Source organism: Bos javanicus, chromosome 10 (assembly GCF_032452875.1).
Source record: "Bos javanicus breed banteng chromosome 10, ARS-OSU_banteng_1.0, whole genome shotgun sequence".
Taxonomy (NCBI): Eukaryota; Metazoa; Chordata; class Mammalia; order Artiodactyla; family Bovidae; genus Bos; species Bos javanicus.
This window is the reverse complement of record NC_083877.1, coordinates 61,053,338-61,071,752: the sequence shown is the minus strand read 5'-3', so window position 1 is coordinate 61,071,752 and position 18,415 is coordinate 61,053,338. Positions and strand designations below refer to the sequence as shown.

Below are 18,415 nucleotides of genomic sequence, written 5' to 3'. Positions count from 1 at the left end.
AGTGAAAATGCTTGCTTAAAACTCAACATTTAAAAAATGAAGATCATGGCATCCAATCCCATCACTTCATGCAAATAGATGAGGAAACAATGAGAGACTTTATTTTCTTGGGCTCCAAAATCACTGCAGATGGTGACTCCAGCCATGAAATTAAAAGACCCTTTCTCCTTGGAAGAAAAGCTGTGACAAACTAGACAGCATATTAAAAAGCAGAGATATTACCTTGCTGACAAAGGTCCATCTACTCAAAGCTATGGTTTTTCCAGTAGTCATGTATGGATGTGAGAGTTGGACTATAAAGAAAGCTAAGTACTAAAGAACTGATGCTTTTGAACTGTGGTATTGGAGAAGACTCTGGGGAGTCCCTTGGACTGCAAGGAGATCCAACCAGTCCATCCTAAAGGAAATCAGTCCTGAATATATTCATTGGAAGAACTGGTGCTGAAGCTTTAACTCCAATACCTTGGCCACCTGAAGCGATGAACTGAGTCACTAAAAAAGACCCCAATGCTGGGAAAGATTGAGGGTAGGAGGAGAAGGGGATGACAGACGATGAGATGGTTGGATGGCATCACTGACTCAATGAACACTAGTTTGACCACGCTTCGGGGGTTGGAGATAGACTGGGAAGCCTGGCGTGCAGCACTCCATGGGGTCACAAAGGGTCGGACACAAGTGAGTAACTGAACTGAACTGAAACAAGCAACTTAGTAACAAAAAAGGCATAAGATATGGAAAAAACAGACATATATCACAGAAGAGAAACAGAGAAAGTGAATAATAGAGAAAGCCAAAAGTAAAACGGCAAATGTAGTAAGGCCAATCATAATTTTATTAAACAGACTAAAAGTCTCCAATCCAAAAGCAAACAGTGACTGTGTAAAAAAGCAAGATCCAACAATGTGCTATCTTTCAGAGACCCATTTGAAATCAAAAGACATAAATAGGTTAAAAAAGAAAGGACAAAAAAAGATATGGCATGCAGACAATAATCATAAGAGCTGGAATGGCTATAGTAATATCTTAAAAATGAACTCTAAGAAATATTACTAGATAAAAAGAGATTTTATAATGATAAAAGGTCAGTACCTTTTATGTAACAAATATATTAAGATATATATACCTAAAACCAGTTCAGAATACATGAACAACATGATTCACAACTTTTCGGCAAACATATGGTGGCCTTTAAGGCAGTGGAATGACATAATCAAAGGGCCTGGGGCAGGGGTGGGGAAATGCCAGCAGAGAATTCTAAATCCATGAAATGCTATCCTTCTAAAATGAATTTGAAATACAGTACAAAATAAAAACTGGAGAGAGAACTGTTGTTGGCATACTTGTCTCACTGATAGAACCAAGTATCAGAGAATCAAAAGGAGAAATAGACAAATGAACAATTATAGTTGAAAATGTCCCAGTATTAATAACTAACAGAACAAGTAGACCAAAAATCAGCAAGGTTATAGCAGATCTGAACAATACTGTCAACCAACTTGACCTAACATATTTTTTAACACTCTATCAAATGAGAGGAGAATATGCATTCTTTTCAGATGCATGTGAAACATTCTCCAGGCTACGTCATATGCTAGGCCCAAAAGATAAATCTCAAATGTAAGTGATACATTTCTAAATAATACATAGGTCCAAAAAGAAATCACAGGGGCAACTAGAAAATATTTTGAACTAAATGAAAACAAAAACACAACGTGTCAAAATTTATAAGTATGCCTTATACAGTGCTTAGACGGAAATTCAGAAGTTTAAGTACCTATATTAGACAAGAAATGTTTCATTTTGCTTAAGTTGTCCAATTTGTTCATGTAAAGTTGCTTATCATATTCTCTTATAATTATTCTAATTTCTGAAGGGTTGGTAATTAATGTCCCTTATTTCACCCAAGACTAAGGAAGAAATAGAAAATCTAAAGCTCTATAAAAATAAAAAGAGAATCATTAGTTAAAAATCTGCCCACCTTTCCTATCACATACACAAAAAGCCCAAGCTAGATGGCTTTATCCAGTAAATTCTATCCAACAATGAATAAATTATAGCAATTCTACACAAATTTTCATAAAATAGAGGCAGGGGAACTTTTCAACTCATTCTACAGGACCAGTATTACATTTTCATCAAAGCAAGACAGGTATGACAATAAAACTAGAGATCAGTATCCCCTGTGAGCATGCACATGAAAGTCTCTAACGTGATGCTAACAAATGAAATGCAGAAACATATAAAAAGATTAAAATCATGATGAAGTGAGATCTATGTGACAATGACATTTATGGGGCTCCTCTCTTCTCTTTGTTCTAACATCACCCTTCAGACAGATTTAAACTGTGGTAGTTTGGCTGTGTGGTCCCTTCACGTATACACTGACCAATGTATACCTTTCTTGGTGGTTATGTGTAAGGTGTATGAAATAAAGTAATCTAATCCTCTTGAAATTATGGATACCAAAAAGAGATTAAGGATACCACAAAAGGAGCAAGAAGATTTCCACTTTTAGCCTTGATGCTAAGGGTTAAAATAGGATTTAAAATAAACACACAAAGATGAAAAAATTAGGAAAGCAATGGGTTTGATTCTCAGTTTGGTAATATCCAGGACTCAAAATAATCAAGAACCAACCAGTTCCATGTGGAAGATAAATTTAGCTGGTTTAGTTTTCCTAGTGGAGAAGGCAATGGCATCCCACTCCAGTACTCTTGCCTGGAAAATCCCATGAATGGAGGAGCATGGTACGCTGCAGTCCATGGGGTCGCTAAGAGTCGGACACAACTGAGAGACTTCACTTTCACTTTTCACTTTCATGCATTGAAGGAAATGGCAACCCACTCCAGTGTTCTTGCCTGGAGAATCCCAGGGATGGGGGAGCCTGGTGGGCTGCTGTCTATGAGGTCACACAGAGTCGGACACGACTGAAGCAACTTAGCAGCAGCAGCAGCAGCAGTTTTCCTAGAGTGAGAAATGACACCCTAATCATTGGAGAAAAGGCATTGTATCTTCAGAAAGACAAATAAGATTTTGAAGAGATGGCAGCGTGTTCCTTTCTGCAGCTTCATGTCAACTCAAGCACTGAAATCAGTGCTAATATTTAGGTTTATCGATATCTGGTCACCAGTTCACAGAACTTTCCAGCTCCTAAAAGGTTCACTTCTAGGTTCCTGCTTTTAGAGATGGTTATCAGCAGAAGGATAATGCACCTTGCCACCCATCCAGCCATCATAAAAGTTAGCCTGGTGCACAAATCAGTTTGTTAGCGTCCATCGCTCAGTCATGTCTGTCTCTGCAACCCCAAGGACTGTAGCCCCCCAGGCTCCTCTGTCCATGGGACTTCCCAGGTAAGAATATTGGAGTGGGCTGCCATTTCCTCCTCCAGGGAATCTTCCCAAACCAGGGATCGATGGGCAGGCAAATTCTTTACCACTGAGCCACCTGGGAAGCCAAATATATGGGATAAACCCACAAATACAGTCCATAATACATTTAGGGTGACAGATGAGAGAAAGCTATGGCATTTTCAGGACGTACCTAATACTTAATACCCTAATACTTTAATACCCATACTAGGGTATGGGTATTAAAGGCAAACACCTTAGGGCAAACACCTAATACTTTAATACCCATCTCTAGGAATTCAAAAAAGAGGCAACCATATTTAAGTGGTCATTCATTTCTGCGTGGTTTAGAATGTAACCGTCAACCACAGCATTAATAAGTTAGCCAATTCTGCACTATAAATGAACATAAAAATCTAAGAGTTTAAAATTTGGGGCTGTATGACAAAGATTATTTCCATTTTTAAAAAGTAATGCTTCAGATGAAGGAAAGACTGTGAAACCATAAGAGAGACAAAGTCTCTGCATGTCACAGGAGATCTGAAATAACACAAACGCCAACTAAGAAAAATTCAAGCTAATTTTGAAATAATGAAGTGAGGATACAGGTACATAGTCTGTGGCAATGCTTGCAATACTTCATTTCCAGTAACTGAAAGCAGGATCAAAAGTTTGAGAAGATATTTCCAGGTAAACTATGTGCAGAGCAAATATATAGACTCATTAAACATAGCTAAATTCAAAAATTAAATCTGGCTGATTATACATAACAAATCAAAATTGATACATTTTTCTGGGTGAATTTCAAATATGCCAACATAACATTTCTACATTGTGAATTAAAAAACAATTCATAACAATTCTACAGACCATATGCAAGTTTATTTAAATAATTTAAAACTGCACAGAGAGCTAATTTATAAGTATAAAAATAGATGGTTTAGCAACCAAATACAAGCACCACACAGAAGCAGATTACACACACACCACCAGTCTTTGGAAGATGAAGGCAACATTAATATCTCAAGTAATTTTATGAGAATACTTTACTTATATGATAGATGTTACTAAAACATCTCAAAATATGCAGGGCCCACAAATATTTCAGTTTCAAGTCTTCCCTTCAGTTTTGTTGTCAATATATTAATGACTCTTCTTAAATACTCTACAACAATTAGTCTAGATTGACAAATGGGCTATCGAAGCCACTATCTTGCTGGCTAGACAGAGGAGCGATTAATTTTCTTGAAGGCAGCGGACACATGGCAGGTGGAAGTGTACTGCTCAGTGTTTTGAATTCTGACTTTAATATATCAGCTTTATGATGAGGTGGGTGTCCAAGAGTTATGCTGCTCTTCCCTGGCTGGGAATACGTGGTTTCTTCTGACACGTCTGGAGCATGACCACTCTGACATTTCATAGGCTGACGAATCATGTTGTTTTTCTCTGAGTCTGAAAGACAGCTGGCTGCTGAAAACTGTTTGAAATTCACAGATTCCAGGAGCGAATCCAGGGTGTCTTGCGGCCCACCATGCAAAAACGACACTTCATGACTGCTGTAGGATAGAGTGGCAGTGTGGGAATGCCAGCCTGAAGAGTCACTCAGGTCCCCTACATCCTTTACTGGAACTTCCTTAACACCCAAACTCGGATTTTTCTCAGATGCAGCGTTTTCACTTTCCATTAGTGGATTACATTTATATACTTTTAAACCAAGTCTTTCATTAGGACTTCGAAAAGTAATGTCTGTGGATTCAGACTCAGAAAGATCAGGGGTATATCGAGATGAAGGTTTATTTCCAAAGGTTCCAAGGAAGGGGTGTGTGTTTGAGTGCTGGAGTGATTCAGAGCCAGGATCACCAAGAAGGTCTTTCTTCTTGTGCAAACCAAAGCTTCTTTCATCTTCGCAAGGCACAAACTCAGGAGAAACACTCCTTGGCAAAATGTCTACATGTTTGTGACTGTTATCCCTGAACTGAAAGTCCAGATGCGACTCTCTGGAACACTTGGGCTTTCTGTCCCCACGCTCTGCATCCTCTAATCGCCTTTGTAGGTTACAGGCAGCCCTCCTCTTAGGAACTTGGTCGCACATACTTCTGGGGATCGTTTTTAGATTGTTTGATTTGCTTTCTGTGTGACATGGTATATTCTGATTCACATCATTTCTTTTTGATTTTTCAACTCCAGTGAGCCTCTCTAAAGTCAGAGGCAATACTCCTATGTACAAGGGAACACAAAATTAGGGGAAAACAGAATTAGCAGAAAATTAACACTGAAAGAGAAGGGAAGAAAATACATGTTTTTATATATTTCCAAGCAACGCATATATATTTTAATCATTCTCAAAGAAAAGACATCAATACTGGACATTTAAAATCTTCTCATATATATATATATATATATATATATATGATAAAGCTGAGTGATTTTGCTATTGAAATCTATTATAATTATCCAGCTGATTGCAACTGCTGGGAACATTAGATCGAATCCAGAAAACTTCTCATGTTATATGCCATTGCTCCTTTATAGCCAAGCTTCACATCACCATTCCAAAATTTACACAAATAATCTTTGTGCTTCTATTTGAAGAATGTTTACCAACATTCAACTCAGGAATTCCTGAACAATCTTTGCTTTTCGCTTTCCAGAAGTTCAGCTGAGCTTTGGGAAAGCTTCTCATTTGTAGCTTCTTGGGAAGCTGTACCTTTTATCATTATGAACTTTTACTTTGGTCAGTTTAATGCTAACTCTCATTTACCTAATACTGTTTTTAACGCTATAGTTTACCTAATATCAATCTACATTGCTTGGTATATCACTCTCTAGCCCTGTATTTTGAATTGTTGATGATTGTCTTATCTGAAATAACATATGTCTAGAATTTTTAAAACAGTTTGAAAATTATGTTCTTTTATTACTGAGTTTAAGCAATTCATGTTTAGTATGACTGCTGTTTCAATCTACTATTATTTTCCATTTACCTATGCTTTCCAGATGTATTTTTCCTTTATGGATTATTAGATTGAAAAAGTTTTCTTCCAAGTTTTACCCTTACTACTTTGAAAGTTACATATTCTAATTCTCTATTAGTTAGCCTTAATTATTTTTCTTTTTAAATTTATTTTTGGCTCTGCTGGGTCTTCGGTGCTATGTGCAAGCTTTCTGTAGCGGCAGTGAGCGGGGGCTACACTCCAGTTGGGGTGTGAGGACTTCTCACTGAAGTAGCTTCTCTTATTGCAGAGCACAGGCTTAGGGCACACAAGCTTCAGCAGTTGTGACACACAGACTCTAGAGTGCATGGGCATCATAGTCGTGGCACAGGGCTCAGGAGTTGCAGCTCACAGGCTCAAGAGTACATGCTCAGCAGTTGTGGTGCATAGGCTTAGTCTCCCCATGTGTTAGCCTTAAATTTTTATACACATACTTAAACTTGTATCTTTCCAGCAAGCTCCAGAGTTATAAGTATCTGTATCTTCTTGAAAATAATATAAATTTTAGCATATTGTTAGTTTCCTCTACAATATCCTCTTACATGTCTCTGAGGATACCGTATTTTTCTACCATTCTCACATCCTGTAGTTTGTTCTATTAATTCTATTTCTGTAGGTGTAGTACTCTTGTCTGGAAAATCCCATGGACGGAGGAGCCTGCTAGGCTGCAGTTCATGGGGTCTCTAAGAGTCGGACACAACTGAGCGACTTCACTTTCAATAGAGAATTAGAATATATAACTTTCAAAGTAGTAAGGGTAAAACTTGGAAGAAAATGAGCGACTTCACTTTCACTTTTATGCATTGGAGAAGGAAATGGCAACCCACTCCAGTGTTCTTGCCTGGTGAATCCCAGGGATGGCGGAGCCTGGTGGGCTGCCGTCCATGGGGTCACACAGAGTCAGACACGGCTGAAGCGACTTAGCAGCAGCAGCAGCAAGCTCTGTTTTGAGGATTGCTTTTTTTTTGCTATGTCTTAAGTTTGGTTTCTTTTTTCATGGTGCTGCTTTCTAAAAATATATATTAATTATCAGTTGAATGCATATCTTTTAGATGTCTTGAGCACAGTATTTGCCAGTTGTTTAAAGGAGTTGGAAGTGGAGTGGAAAGGAATGAGCAGCAGAGCAGAAAGACCTAATTGCTGATACTCTGGGCACGTGAGCTCTCAGTTTCTCCTTGGTGTGTGCAGCCACCTAGAGTACTGCCCTGTTTCCAGACTCTGTTTCTGTTGCTCTCACCCAGCTGAGTACCAGGGTTCAAAAAGGGAAGTAAGCAGAAATAAACAGGGTGCCCCCACCTGGTTTTGGTTGCTCTGGAATACCAATACCCCATTGGTATCCCCTAGGCTTACTACTTCTGGAATATACCACTACCGTCCTGTGTAGAACAGTTTCCATATTGTTCCCACTTGTAACTGTCGTCTTCTGGGAGCTCTGAACTGAGGTTTCCACCTTCAATCTTAAAATGCCTGTCTTCTTTCAGGGATTTCTCACAGCCTCTAATTTAGCAATTATAACTTTTAAAAGCTCAGTTATATTTTCTTCTTTCTCTCCTTCTATATTGTCACTTAAAATCCTTTCTATCCTTCCTAGGAATAGAAGCAGCAAAATGAAGCTGACGGGCAAGCTCAGTCTGCCTACTACACTGTTTTTCCAGTTTAAGTTAAATATGCATATAATTTGCTAAATTAGCTCTCACGCCTTACATTCCCCACTCTCCTAAAAACATTAAATAACTAAAAGAGAGAGAGAAAAATCTTTCAAGTAACTCATTTTCACATACCTGACTGTGTAGTTTTGCTCTGGGATCTATCAGAAATAGGTGTTTCCAGCAATTTTGCCATCATAGCAAGCTTGCTAGCAGCATTGATGATCTTCTTCTCAGCCCTGTAGGGAATTCCAGAATATAAAATTAATAGAGTTTACAGGAAGAAAATGAGTTTCCTTAGCCCCAGGATTTCTGTTTTCCTATATGCTCTGCCACCATTAAGAGTAGCACAGGCATTAAGCCTCTCTTAACCCTCTACTCATCATGTAGATACAGTTAATTCTGTGGCTAAGGAAAATGCTTACAAAATAACAAAATGCTGTCCTGGTACTCTCAGGACACACTGTTTAGACAGAACTTACCCTTCCTCCTTCCCATCATCCTGCAAAATCTGCTGGAGGCAAATCAAATAATATTTGCGCATCTTTCGGGCGGTTTCTTGACGTTCTCGCAACACCTCTGCTTTTACCACTTCAGCAGCTCTTTCCTTACTCTCCTGAATATAACGAAGCATATCACCTGGGGGCGGGGGGAATCCCCACAAAATGCATGTTTATTGGCAGTTTTTTCAAAATAAGAGAGGCAGACTTCAGACCAATTTTCTGGGAGATGAAGTGAGTGGAGATATAGCTTAAATGTTATAGCTTTCCACCATCATTAAAATGGAATATTTCGGTCACCATTTTGGTAGACTAAAAGGAGAAGTCATCTAAAAGTCCAGTTAGAAAGATGACAGAACACAAATATGGTCAGAGAAACATAGCATATCCCCAACAGAAACTGTCATATTTTTAAACACTGAGACAAGAAATTATCATTAATATGAGGCACAGAAAGTTATGCATTTCAATTACATGTCAAGTTAAGACAAGAGAAAAAAGAAATACACTGAAAGGGTGAGGCAGCAAGGAAGTGAGAAGTAGACACAGAGAGAAAGGAGGCAATATAAGCTGGAGAGATTCATCGCCTTCTGTTTACTTGTGCTCTGAAAACCCATGTTTCATTATTTCTTCAATTCTTTCCACAAACCTTATGAATATCCAACTAAATATAATACTATAATCCATGAGAGGTATACAAAATGCTATTGCAGGGAGAGATTTGAGACTCACGATGCCTCCTGAAATTTACACTTAAAAATAGTTCACAGCTTTCAAGTCTTCCTTTTATCTTTAACTCAATGTGCTTTGTTTGGGACTATCACATTGAAGAATTGATGCTTTTAAACTGTGGTATTAGAGAAGACTCTTGAGAGTCCCTTGGACAACAAGGAGACCCAACCAGTCCATCCTAAAGGAAATCAGTCCTGAATATCACTGGAAGGACTGATGCTGAAGCTCCAATATACTTTGGCCACCTGATGCAAAGAACTGACTCATTAGAAAAGACCCTGATGCTGGGAAAGACTGAAGGCGGGAAGAGAAGGGGATGACAAAGGATGAGATGGTTGGATGGCATCATCAATTCAATGGACATGAGTCTGAGTAAATTCCAGGAGTTGGTGATGGACAGGGAAGCCTGGCGTGCTGTAGTCCATGCAGTTGCAAAGAGTCAGACACGACTGAGCAACTGAACTGAAATAAGCTAAACTGAACCACTACTTAAGATTAACATTTGTCCTAAATCCAGGGCTATATCCTACTGGTTGAATATCACCATCCCCATTATATTAAGGAGTCTAATTCATAAAGGAATCTCATTCATTATCAGTAAGCTCTTCCCGGAAATTACACATTCTATGCAAAAATGCTAAGCGGAAGACTATTTTTCATTATTTCAAGTGGGGAAAATTTTAATGGAGTACATGTCAATGCAAAATATCCAACCAATTTCTCAAATGTAATACACATAAATACACAACAAGTTCTCACATTAGGATGAAAAAGAATGCTTAAAATTTCACTTTTCAATTAATATAATTATTAACAAAAGTCAATTTCTTTCTAGTAACATGGACTCTGTTAGCCCAGCAACAACAAAGAAGCATATTCTCTATACTAAGTGGCATTTTCAAAGCATCTACAGCATGATTCTGATGATCTATCAATTATATTTGAAACTTGAGACCTCTCCCACTCATTTTGTTTAAAACAAATGCAAGCTTTAGGAGGCGAATATACATATCTCATACATAAACACTGGTATTGTTCTGAGACATATATACTAACTATGTGATATTACAGTTAAAAACTGGGAGGTTTTTTACTAGGAAAACAAACCACATAAGTGTTCTGCAGGTTATATTACATCACCTAGTACCACAAAGGTCTTGATAAACAAATTTACATTAATGACATAATCCATTATGAAAATAATGAGAAACCACAGAATAATCCCTAATAACATTAATTAGGAAAGCTTATGGAAGAAAATAATAATAACTCGTTTAAAACTCATATGGCATTTTTTGGGGGACTAGAGATTTAAATTGTAAGATTATGAAATTTTTAGTTTAATGGCATTGAAACATGTAAAATATCATGTATGAAACGAGATGCCAGTCCAGGTTCAATGCACGATACTGGATGCTTGGGGCTAGTGCACTGGGACGACCCAGAGGGATGGTATGGGGAGGGAGGAGGGAGGAGGGTTCAGGAGGGGGAGCACATGTATACCTGTGATGGATTCATTTTGATGTTTGGCAAAACTAATACAATTATGTAAAGTTTAAAAATAAAATAAAATTAAAAAAAAAAAATTAGTGTCCAAGAAGAAAAATGCTGAAAGCAGTTGGGGATGGTGATACAGGAAATCCTGAATTCACCTCCTCCCATGGACACACCACATCTATAGCCACATATGGAACAACTGTCTCTGAAAATGACCTGAGAACTAGCAGAAGAGTCACCCACAGCAAAGCCAACATATCAAGGTGAGTAGCAGAGGCAGACACACAGTCTTATCAAAACCTTCACTTTGGACACGGCATCTCACAATTAGGAATAATAGCACAAAAACAAAGCTTCTCCCTGAGGTGCAAGGGGTTTGAACCCACATCAGATACCCCAACTCTTGGGACCTGAACCAGAGAGTTGAGCCTCCAAAACATCTGGTTTTGGAAACCAAAAAGGTTTACATCCAAGGGACACAAAGTGCTGTAGGAAACTGAGATTCCATTCTTATAGGACCCATGCAGAGACTCGCTCAAATTGGGAACCCAGTGCAAAAACAGCAGCATGATACATGCCTAGACCTTATGTGAAGGAGATACACTTGATGATCTTAAAGCATCCGTGAGAAGGGCAGAATCTGTTAGAACTCTCCTAGGATCAGAGGTGCTAGCAGGGGCCATTTTCACACTCGACTTCTACCTTACAAGTCTGGCCCTTCCAGGCACATTTTTGCACTCTTCCTCTGCCGTCCTACAGCCATTTGTCCCACCTCTGCTTCCCTGGTTGTCCTGACACACACAACCCAGCAGGTGTGCAGTCCACACAGGGGACATCCCTTGAACACCTGGCATTGGTGACTAGAAGGCTTGTGTTTCTGGGCCCCACAGGAATGAAACAGCCGGAGAGACCATTCTTGGCAGTCTACAACCCCCAGGACACAGCAGCCTAAACACACCCTAGTCTTCCTGTGACCACCCCTTCAAGCTGGGAGAGGTAGCTCTCCTATTTCACATAATACATAGAATTAAACACACAGAGAGTTAAGCGAAATGAAGAAACAGAAATATGTTCCAAATAAAAGAACCAGATAAACTCCAGAAAAAAACTTTAATGAAATGGAGGTCAGTAACTTACCTGATAAAGAGTTCAAACTAATGGTCATAAAGATGTTCATCAGTAAGAATGGATGAACACAGAGAGAACTTAAACATAAAATAAGCAAGAAATACAAGAAATGTTAAAGAGACTCATTTCAGATGTACGGATATACAAAGGTTAAAGTGAAGGGATGGATCAACACTTCATGCAAATAGAAAGTAAAAGAAAGCTGAAGTACAGCTACACTTATATCAAAGAAAATAAACGTTAAAACAAAGACTAATAAAAGACAAAGATGGACACTAAAAAATGATAAAGGGATCAACCCAATAAGAAGATATAAATAACATTTGTTAAAATTTATTCACCCAACACAGGAGCACCAAGACATATAAAACAGTATGATCAGACCTACAAGGAGAAATCAATAGTGATAAAATAATAATAGGGGGATTTAATATCCCACTTACATCAATGAGTAGCTCATCTAGACAGAAAATAAATAGACAAACATTGGCGTTAAACAATATAGTAGCCTAGATGAACTTAAAAAGATATGTAGAGAACATTTTACTCTAAAACAGGAGAATACACATTTTTTAGGTGCACATAGAACATTCTCCTGTATATAGCACAAGTTAGGCCACCAGTCTCAATGTACTTTTAAACAACTGAAACCATATCAAGTATCTTTTCCAATCACAATGGCATGAAATTAAAAAATCAAAAAAGGAAACTGGAAAAAGCACAAATATGTGGAGATTAAACATCATGTTACTAAATAATCAAAGAATTAAAGGAATAAAAACATAAACCTAAAGATAAATGAAAAAAGCAATAAAACATACCAAAATATACTAGATATAGCAAAAGCAGTTTTAAAAGAGAAGTTCATAGCAATACAGGCCTACCTTGGGAAACAATGTTAAACAATCTAACTTTACACCTAAAGGAACTAGAAAAAGAAGAAAAAAGATGGGACAAAGTTAGTAGAAGGAAGAAAATACTAAAAATGAGAATAAAAATAGAGATATAAAAAAATAGAAAAATTCCATGACAAAAATGGGCAGAAGACCTAAATAAACTTTTCTCCAAAGAAGACGTACAGATGGCCAACAGGCACATGCAAAGATGTCCAACATCTCTAATTATGAGAGAAGTGTGAATCAAAACGACAATGAGGTATCACCTCACACCAGTGAGAAAGGCCATCATCAAAAAGTTTACAAATAAAAAAGCTGGAGATGGTGTGGAAAAAGGAAACTCTCCTACATTGTTGGTGGGAATGTAAATTGGCACCCACTATGAAAAACATAATGGAAGTTCCTCAAAAAGCTAAAATTAGAGTCACCATCCAATCTAGCAGTACCACATCTGGGTATATATCTAGTAAAAACTCTAATTCAAAAAGATACACGCATCCCCAATGTTCATAGCAGCATTATTTACAATAGCCAAGATACAGAAGCAAACTAAATGTCCATTGATGGATGAATGGAAAAAGAAAATGTGGTATACATATATACATACACAATGGAATACTACTCAGCCATAGAAAACAATGAAACAATGCCATTTGCAGCAACATGGATGAACCTAGAGATCATCATTCTAAGTGAAGAAAGAGAAAGACAAATACCATATGATATCACTTATATGTGGAATCTAAAATATGATACAAATGAACTTATTTGCAAATCAGAAAAGGGAATTCCCTGGCAGTCCAGTTGTTAGGACTCCATACTTCCTCTTCAGGGGACATAGATTGGATCCCTGGTCACTGAACTAAGATCCTATAATCCACATGGTACCACCAAAAAAAACTACCCAGAAATAGATTCACAGACATAGATAACAAATTTATGGCTACCAAAGGGGAAAGGAGGTGGGGTAGGGATAAATTAGGAGTTTGTGATTAGCAGATACAGACTAATATAAAAAAAAGAGATAAATAACAAAGTCCCACTGTATATCAGAGGGAACTATATTCAATATCCTATAGTAAACCATAATGGAAAATAATATACATATTATGTATAACATATATTATATATACACATATAGATGAGTCCCTTTGCTGTACACCAGAAGCCAACACAATGTTGTAAATCAACTATACTTCAATTAAAAAAATTTTTTAATGAAAGAAGAGAGAGAAAAAAAAAGATTTACTTAAAAGAAAAACAACAACAACAAAAATGAGAAAAGAACAATAAAACTAATATCTGAGTCTTTGACAAAAGAAAACTGACAAACCTTTAGCTAGACTAATAAGAAAACCCAGGACCAGATGGCTTCACTATTAAAGTCTACCAACCATTCATAGAAGATATAATATCTACCCTTCTCAAATTCTTGTTAAAAAACCAGAGAAGGGGATATTCCCAAACACATTTCATTAAGCCAGCATTACCCTGGTGCCAAACTAAACAAGAACATCACGAAAAAAAAAAAAAAAGTTAGAGGCCAATATCACTGATGAACACAGACACAAAAATCTTCAAAATACTAACAAATCAAATTGAGCAATACATTAAAAGGAGCATATACCACGATCAGGTGGGATTTATCCCAGGGATGCAAGGACTGTTCAATATTCACAAGTCAATCAGTGCAATATACCACACATTAACAAAACGAGAGATAAAAACAGTGTGGTTTTGGCATAATAACAGAGAGATTAATGGGACAAAATATAGAGCCCAGAAATAAACCCACCCACACGTGGTTGATTAATTTACAACAAAGGAGGCAAGAATATATGATGGGGAAAGGACAATCTCTTCAAAAAATGGTACTGGGAAAACCAGACAACCACATGCAAAAGAATCAGAGTGTGCCACTTTCTTATAACATATACAAAATCAACTCAAAATGGATTAGGGGCTTGACTGTAAGACCAGAAAACCATAAAACTCCTAGAAGAAAATATTGGCAGTAGACTCATTGACACTGGTCTCAGTGATTTTTTTTTTTTTTTTTTTTTGGACCCAATTCCAAAAGCAGTGGCAACATAAGTAAAAATACATAAGTGAAAGTGAAGTCGCTCAGTCGTGTCCAACTCTTTGGGACCCCGTGGACTGTAGCCCACCAGGCTCCTCCGTCCATGGGATTCTCCAGGCAAGAATACTGGAGTGGGTTGCCATTTCCTTCTCCAGGGGATCTTCCCAACCCAGGGATCGAACCCAGGTCTCCCACATTGTAGGCAGATGCTTTAACCTCTGAGCCACCAGGGAAGCCTAATAAATAAGTGAGACTACATCAAACTACAATGCTTCTGCACAGCAAAGGAAACCATCAAAAAGATAAAAAGGCAACCTATTAAATAAAGGAAAGAAGATATTTGCAAATTATATATCTAATAAGGGATTAATTTCCAAAATATATATAAAGAACTCATACAACTCAGTATCAACAAGAAACAAACAAACTGATTAAAAAATGGGCAGAAGAATAGATAGGTTTCCAAAGAAAACAGAGATGACCAATAAGTACATGCTCAACATCACTAATCATCATGGAAATGCAAGTCAAAATCACAATGAGGTTATCACCTCACAGCTGTTAGAATGGCTATTATTAAAAGACCAAGATGTGTTAGTGAGCATGTGGAGGAAAAGAGAAACCCTATGAATTGGTGATGGGAATGTAGACTGGCATAGCCACTATGGAGGTTCCTCAAACATACTCAAACAGCATGGAGGTTCCTCAAAAAATGAAAAATAGTACTACTATATAATCCAGCAATTTCACTTCTGGATATTTATCAAAAGAAGGTAAAAACACTAATTCAGAAAGATCTATGTGTGCCAATGTTCACTGCAGCATTATGCACAATAGCCAAGCTATCCAAACAACCTAAGCATCCATCAGTGGATGAATGGATAAAGAAGATGTGGTATATACATACAATGATACTACTCAGCCATAAAAAACAACAAAGTCTTGCCATTTGTGACAACCTGGGCAGATCTTGAGGGCATTATGCTAAGTGAACTGTCAGAGAAAGACAAATACTGTATGATTTCATTTATATGTGGAATCTTAAAAAACAAAGCAAATGAACAGAGAACAGACTAGTGGTTGCCAGAGGGGAGAGGGTTGAACAGTAGACAAAATGGGAAAGAGGGTCGGTAAGTGCAAAGTCATGAGGATGAGGAAGTACAGCACAGGCGACTATAATGAAGACTACCTTACAGCAGTCCCCCTCTTATCCCTGGGGAATACATCCCAAGACCCTTAATGGATGCTTGAAACCACGTACTGAACCCTATATATACTACATTTTTTCTGATGCATACATCGCCTTAACATTTAATTTATAAATTAGGCACAGTAAGAGATTAACAACAGTAATTAATAAGACAGCAATTTTAACAATTTAATAAAATTATGTGAATATGATCTCTCTCTAAATATCTTATTGTGCATATTTAATGTCTTTTTCATTTTAACTAAGCACTTATCATCCACCATATCTGTAACTTTTGCAGTTTGAGGTGTGACAGCAAGACTATCATGAATTGTTTTCTTTCTTCACAATTTCATGGGTAGAAGATCTGTCCTTACGGTAGATCTCAGCAACCTCACCACATGATTTTTTCTTTCCTTATTAAGTCGAGAACTTTACCTTTTTACTTAAAGGAAGCGCTTTCCAGCTTCTCTTTGGCATATATGAATTGCTAACATCCCTACTCTTGCACTTTGCGGCCTTTATTCGGTAAAAGAAGGGTTATGAACACAACCACTGCGATATAGTGATAGTGGGTCCAATAACCGAGGTGGTACTAAGTGACCAACAGGCGAATATGCTGGACAAAGGGGCGACTCGCTTCCAGAGGCAGACACAGCATGATGGCTGGGATTTCATCATGCTACTCAAAATGGCCTGCAATTTAAAACTTACTATTTATGCAGTTTTCCACTTCATGTTTTTGGACTACAGTAGACCCCAGGTAACTGAAACCATGAAAGTAAAATCACAGATAAGAGGGGACTATTGTATATTTTGTAACTTTGTATGGTGATGGGGAAACTAGACTTATTGTGGTGATCACTTCACAGCATAAACAAACACCGAATCAATTATGTTACAGGCCTGAAACTAATATAGTGATATATGTCAGTTATACTTTAAAATATATATACACACATACATTTTAGTCCCCAAAAAACCCCAGGATAATTAACAGTATAAAAATATCTCTATCCTTGTGCCACTTCTCAAATTTTAGTGGCAAACTCCAAATTTACTTGGGTAAAATCACCTATGACGGCATAATTTAGAAAAGCTATCAATGATATCTTCTAAAAACAGGTAATATCTCAGATTAAGGTAGTTCAGAAAATTCCCCCAAATTACTATGATTAGTTACAAAAAAGACCCAAACCACCTTAAAACCTTAGGGATCTCTTTAGAGACTTACGCTTAATCTTTTTTACAGCTTTAATGTATTGCCCACGAAGTTCTTCCAAGGCCACCTCATTGCATGGCAGGCAGGCATTTTCAATAGCTCCTTCTGACAGTGACCTAAAAAAATACAGAGATTAAGTGAAAAATGTAATTTGAAAATATGTATATATAATTTTTAAAATATATATAAATATATATTCTAATAAAACAAGCTAAGGTGTGCTAAAAAATTCACATCTGAGGATCTCGACTATAATTATTTAGGAGAAAAAGGCAAACTTAAGTGTTATGGTTACTTATACCACAATAAACCCACATGATGAAAACCTATGCAGTTACTAAACAGCACATTATAAAAGTATATCTAATGACATGGGGGAAGAGTTTATCTTACAATACTAATAAAAGGTCACAAAGTAGCTTATATAATAATCTCAATTTTTAAAACATGTGCACATGTTGTGTTTGTATAAAAGTGAAAGTGAAAGTCACTCAGTCATGTCTCTTTGTGACCCCTTGGATATACAGTCCATGGAATTCTCCAGGCCAGAATACTGGAGTGGGTAGCCGTTCCCTTCTCCAAGAGATCTCCCCAACCAGGGATCAAAGCCAGGTCTCCCATATTGTAGGCAGATTCTTTATCAGCTGAGCCTCCAGAGAAGCCCAAGAATACTGGAGTGGGTAACCTCTCCCTTCTCCAGCAGATTTTCCCAACTCAAAGACTTTAAATAAAGAGTATCTTATGGGAATACGATTTTAAAAGATCCTTTTTTTTTTTTCATATTTTTTGCTATGCAACAACAACAGTAATTGATATTCTTGGTATGATAATATTGATAGGACTATTATTTTTTTTTAAAGTAAAGATACTCAGAAATAAACAGTTTCTTTGAAATAGTAAAAGTCTACCTTGGTGGTAGTGTTTTACAAAGAGTTCTCAGTTCTTCTAATTTATTCTTCATGTCATTGTTTTCTTCTATTAATTCTTCAACGACTTTAGTATTCTCTTCTAAAAAAGAAAGTTTATAGTATATTGATCAATCTCTTTTTCTCTGTCTTTCCCTTAAATTACCAGCACAAATGTTCATAGAAGAGACTGCCAAATTTCCAGGTGTTCCCTGGTATCATTTGTTCCCTGATAAACCCAAATCTGACCACCCACTGTTCTATATTCTCAGCACTTTAA

General features: G+C 37.3%; 1 protein-coding gene across 9 annotated transcripts in view; it reads right to left on the bottom strand.

Annotated features, from left to right (window-relative positions):
• Nucleotides 1–4,207: 4,207 nt before the first annotated feature.
• Nucleotides 4,208–18,415, bottom strand: part of CEP152 (centrosomal protein 152) — a 102,646-nt gene continuing 88,438 nt past the window's right edge. For all 9 annotated transcript variants that reach the window (XM_061428830.1, XM_061428833.1, XM_061428835.1 and 6 more), the window contains 5 exons: nucleotides 18,139–18,238; nucleotides 17,243–17,346; nucleotides 8,469–8,625; nucleotides 8,122–8,225; nucleotides 4,208–5,564 (listed from right to left, as the gene is read on the bottom strand). In XM_061428830.1, coding sequence (XP_061284814.1) covers nucleotides 4,522–5,564; nucleotides 8,122–8,225; nucleotides 8,469–8,625; nucleotides 17,243–17,346; nucleotides 18,139–18,238 — 1,508 coding nt within the window. In that variant the 3' untranslated portion in view covers nucleotides 4,208–4,521. The remainder of the gene's footprint in view (nucleotides 5,565–8,121; nucleotides 8,226–8,468; nucleotides 8,626–17,242; nucleotides 17,347–18,138; nucleotides 18,239–18,415) is intronic.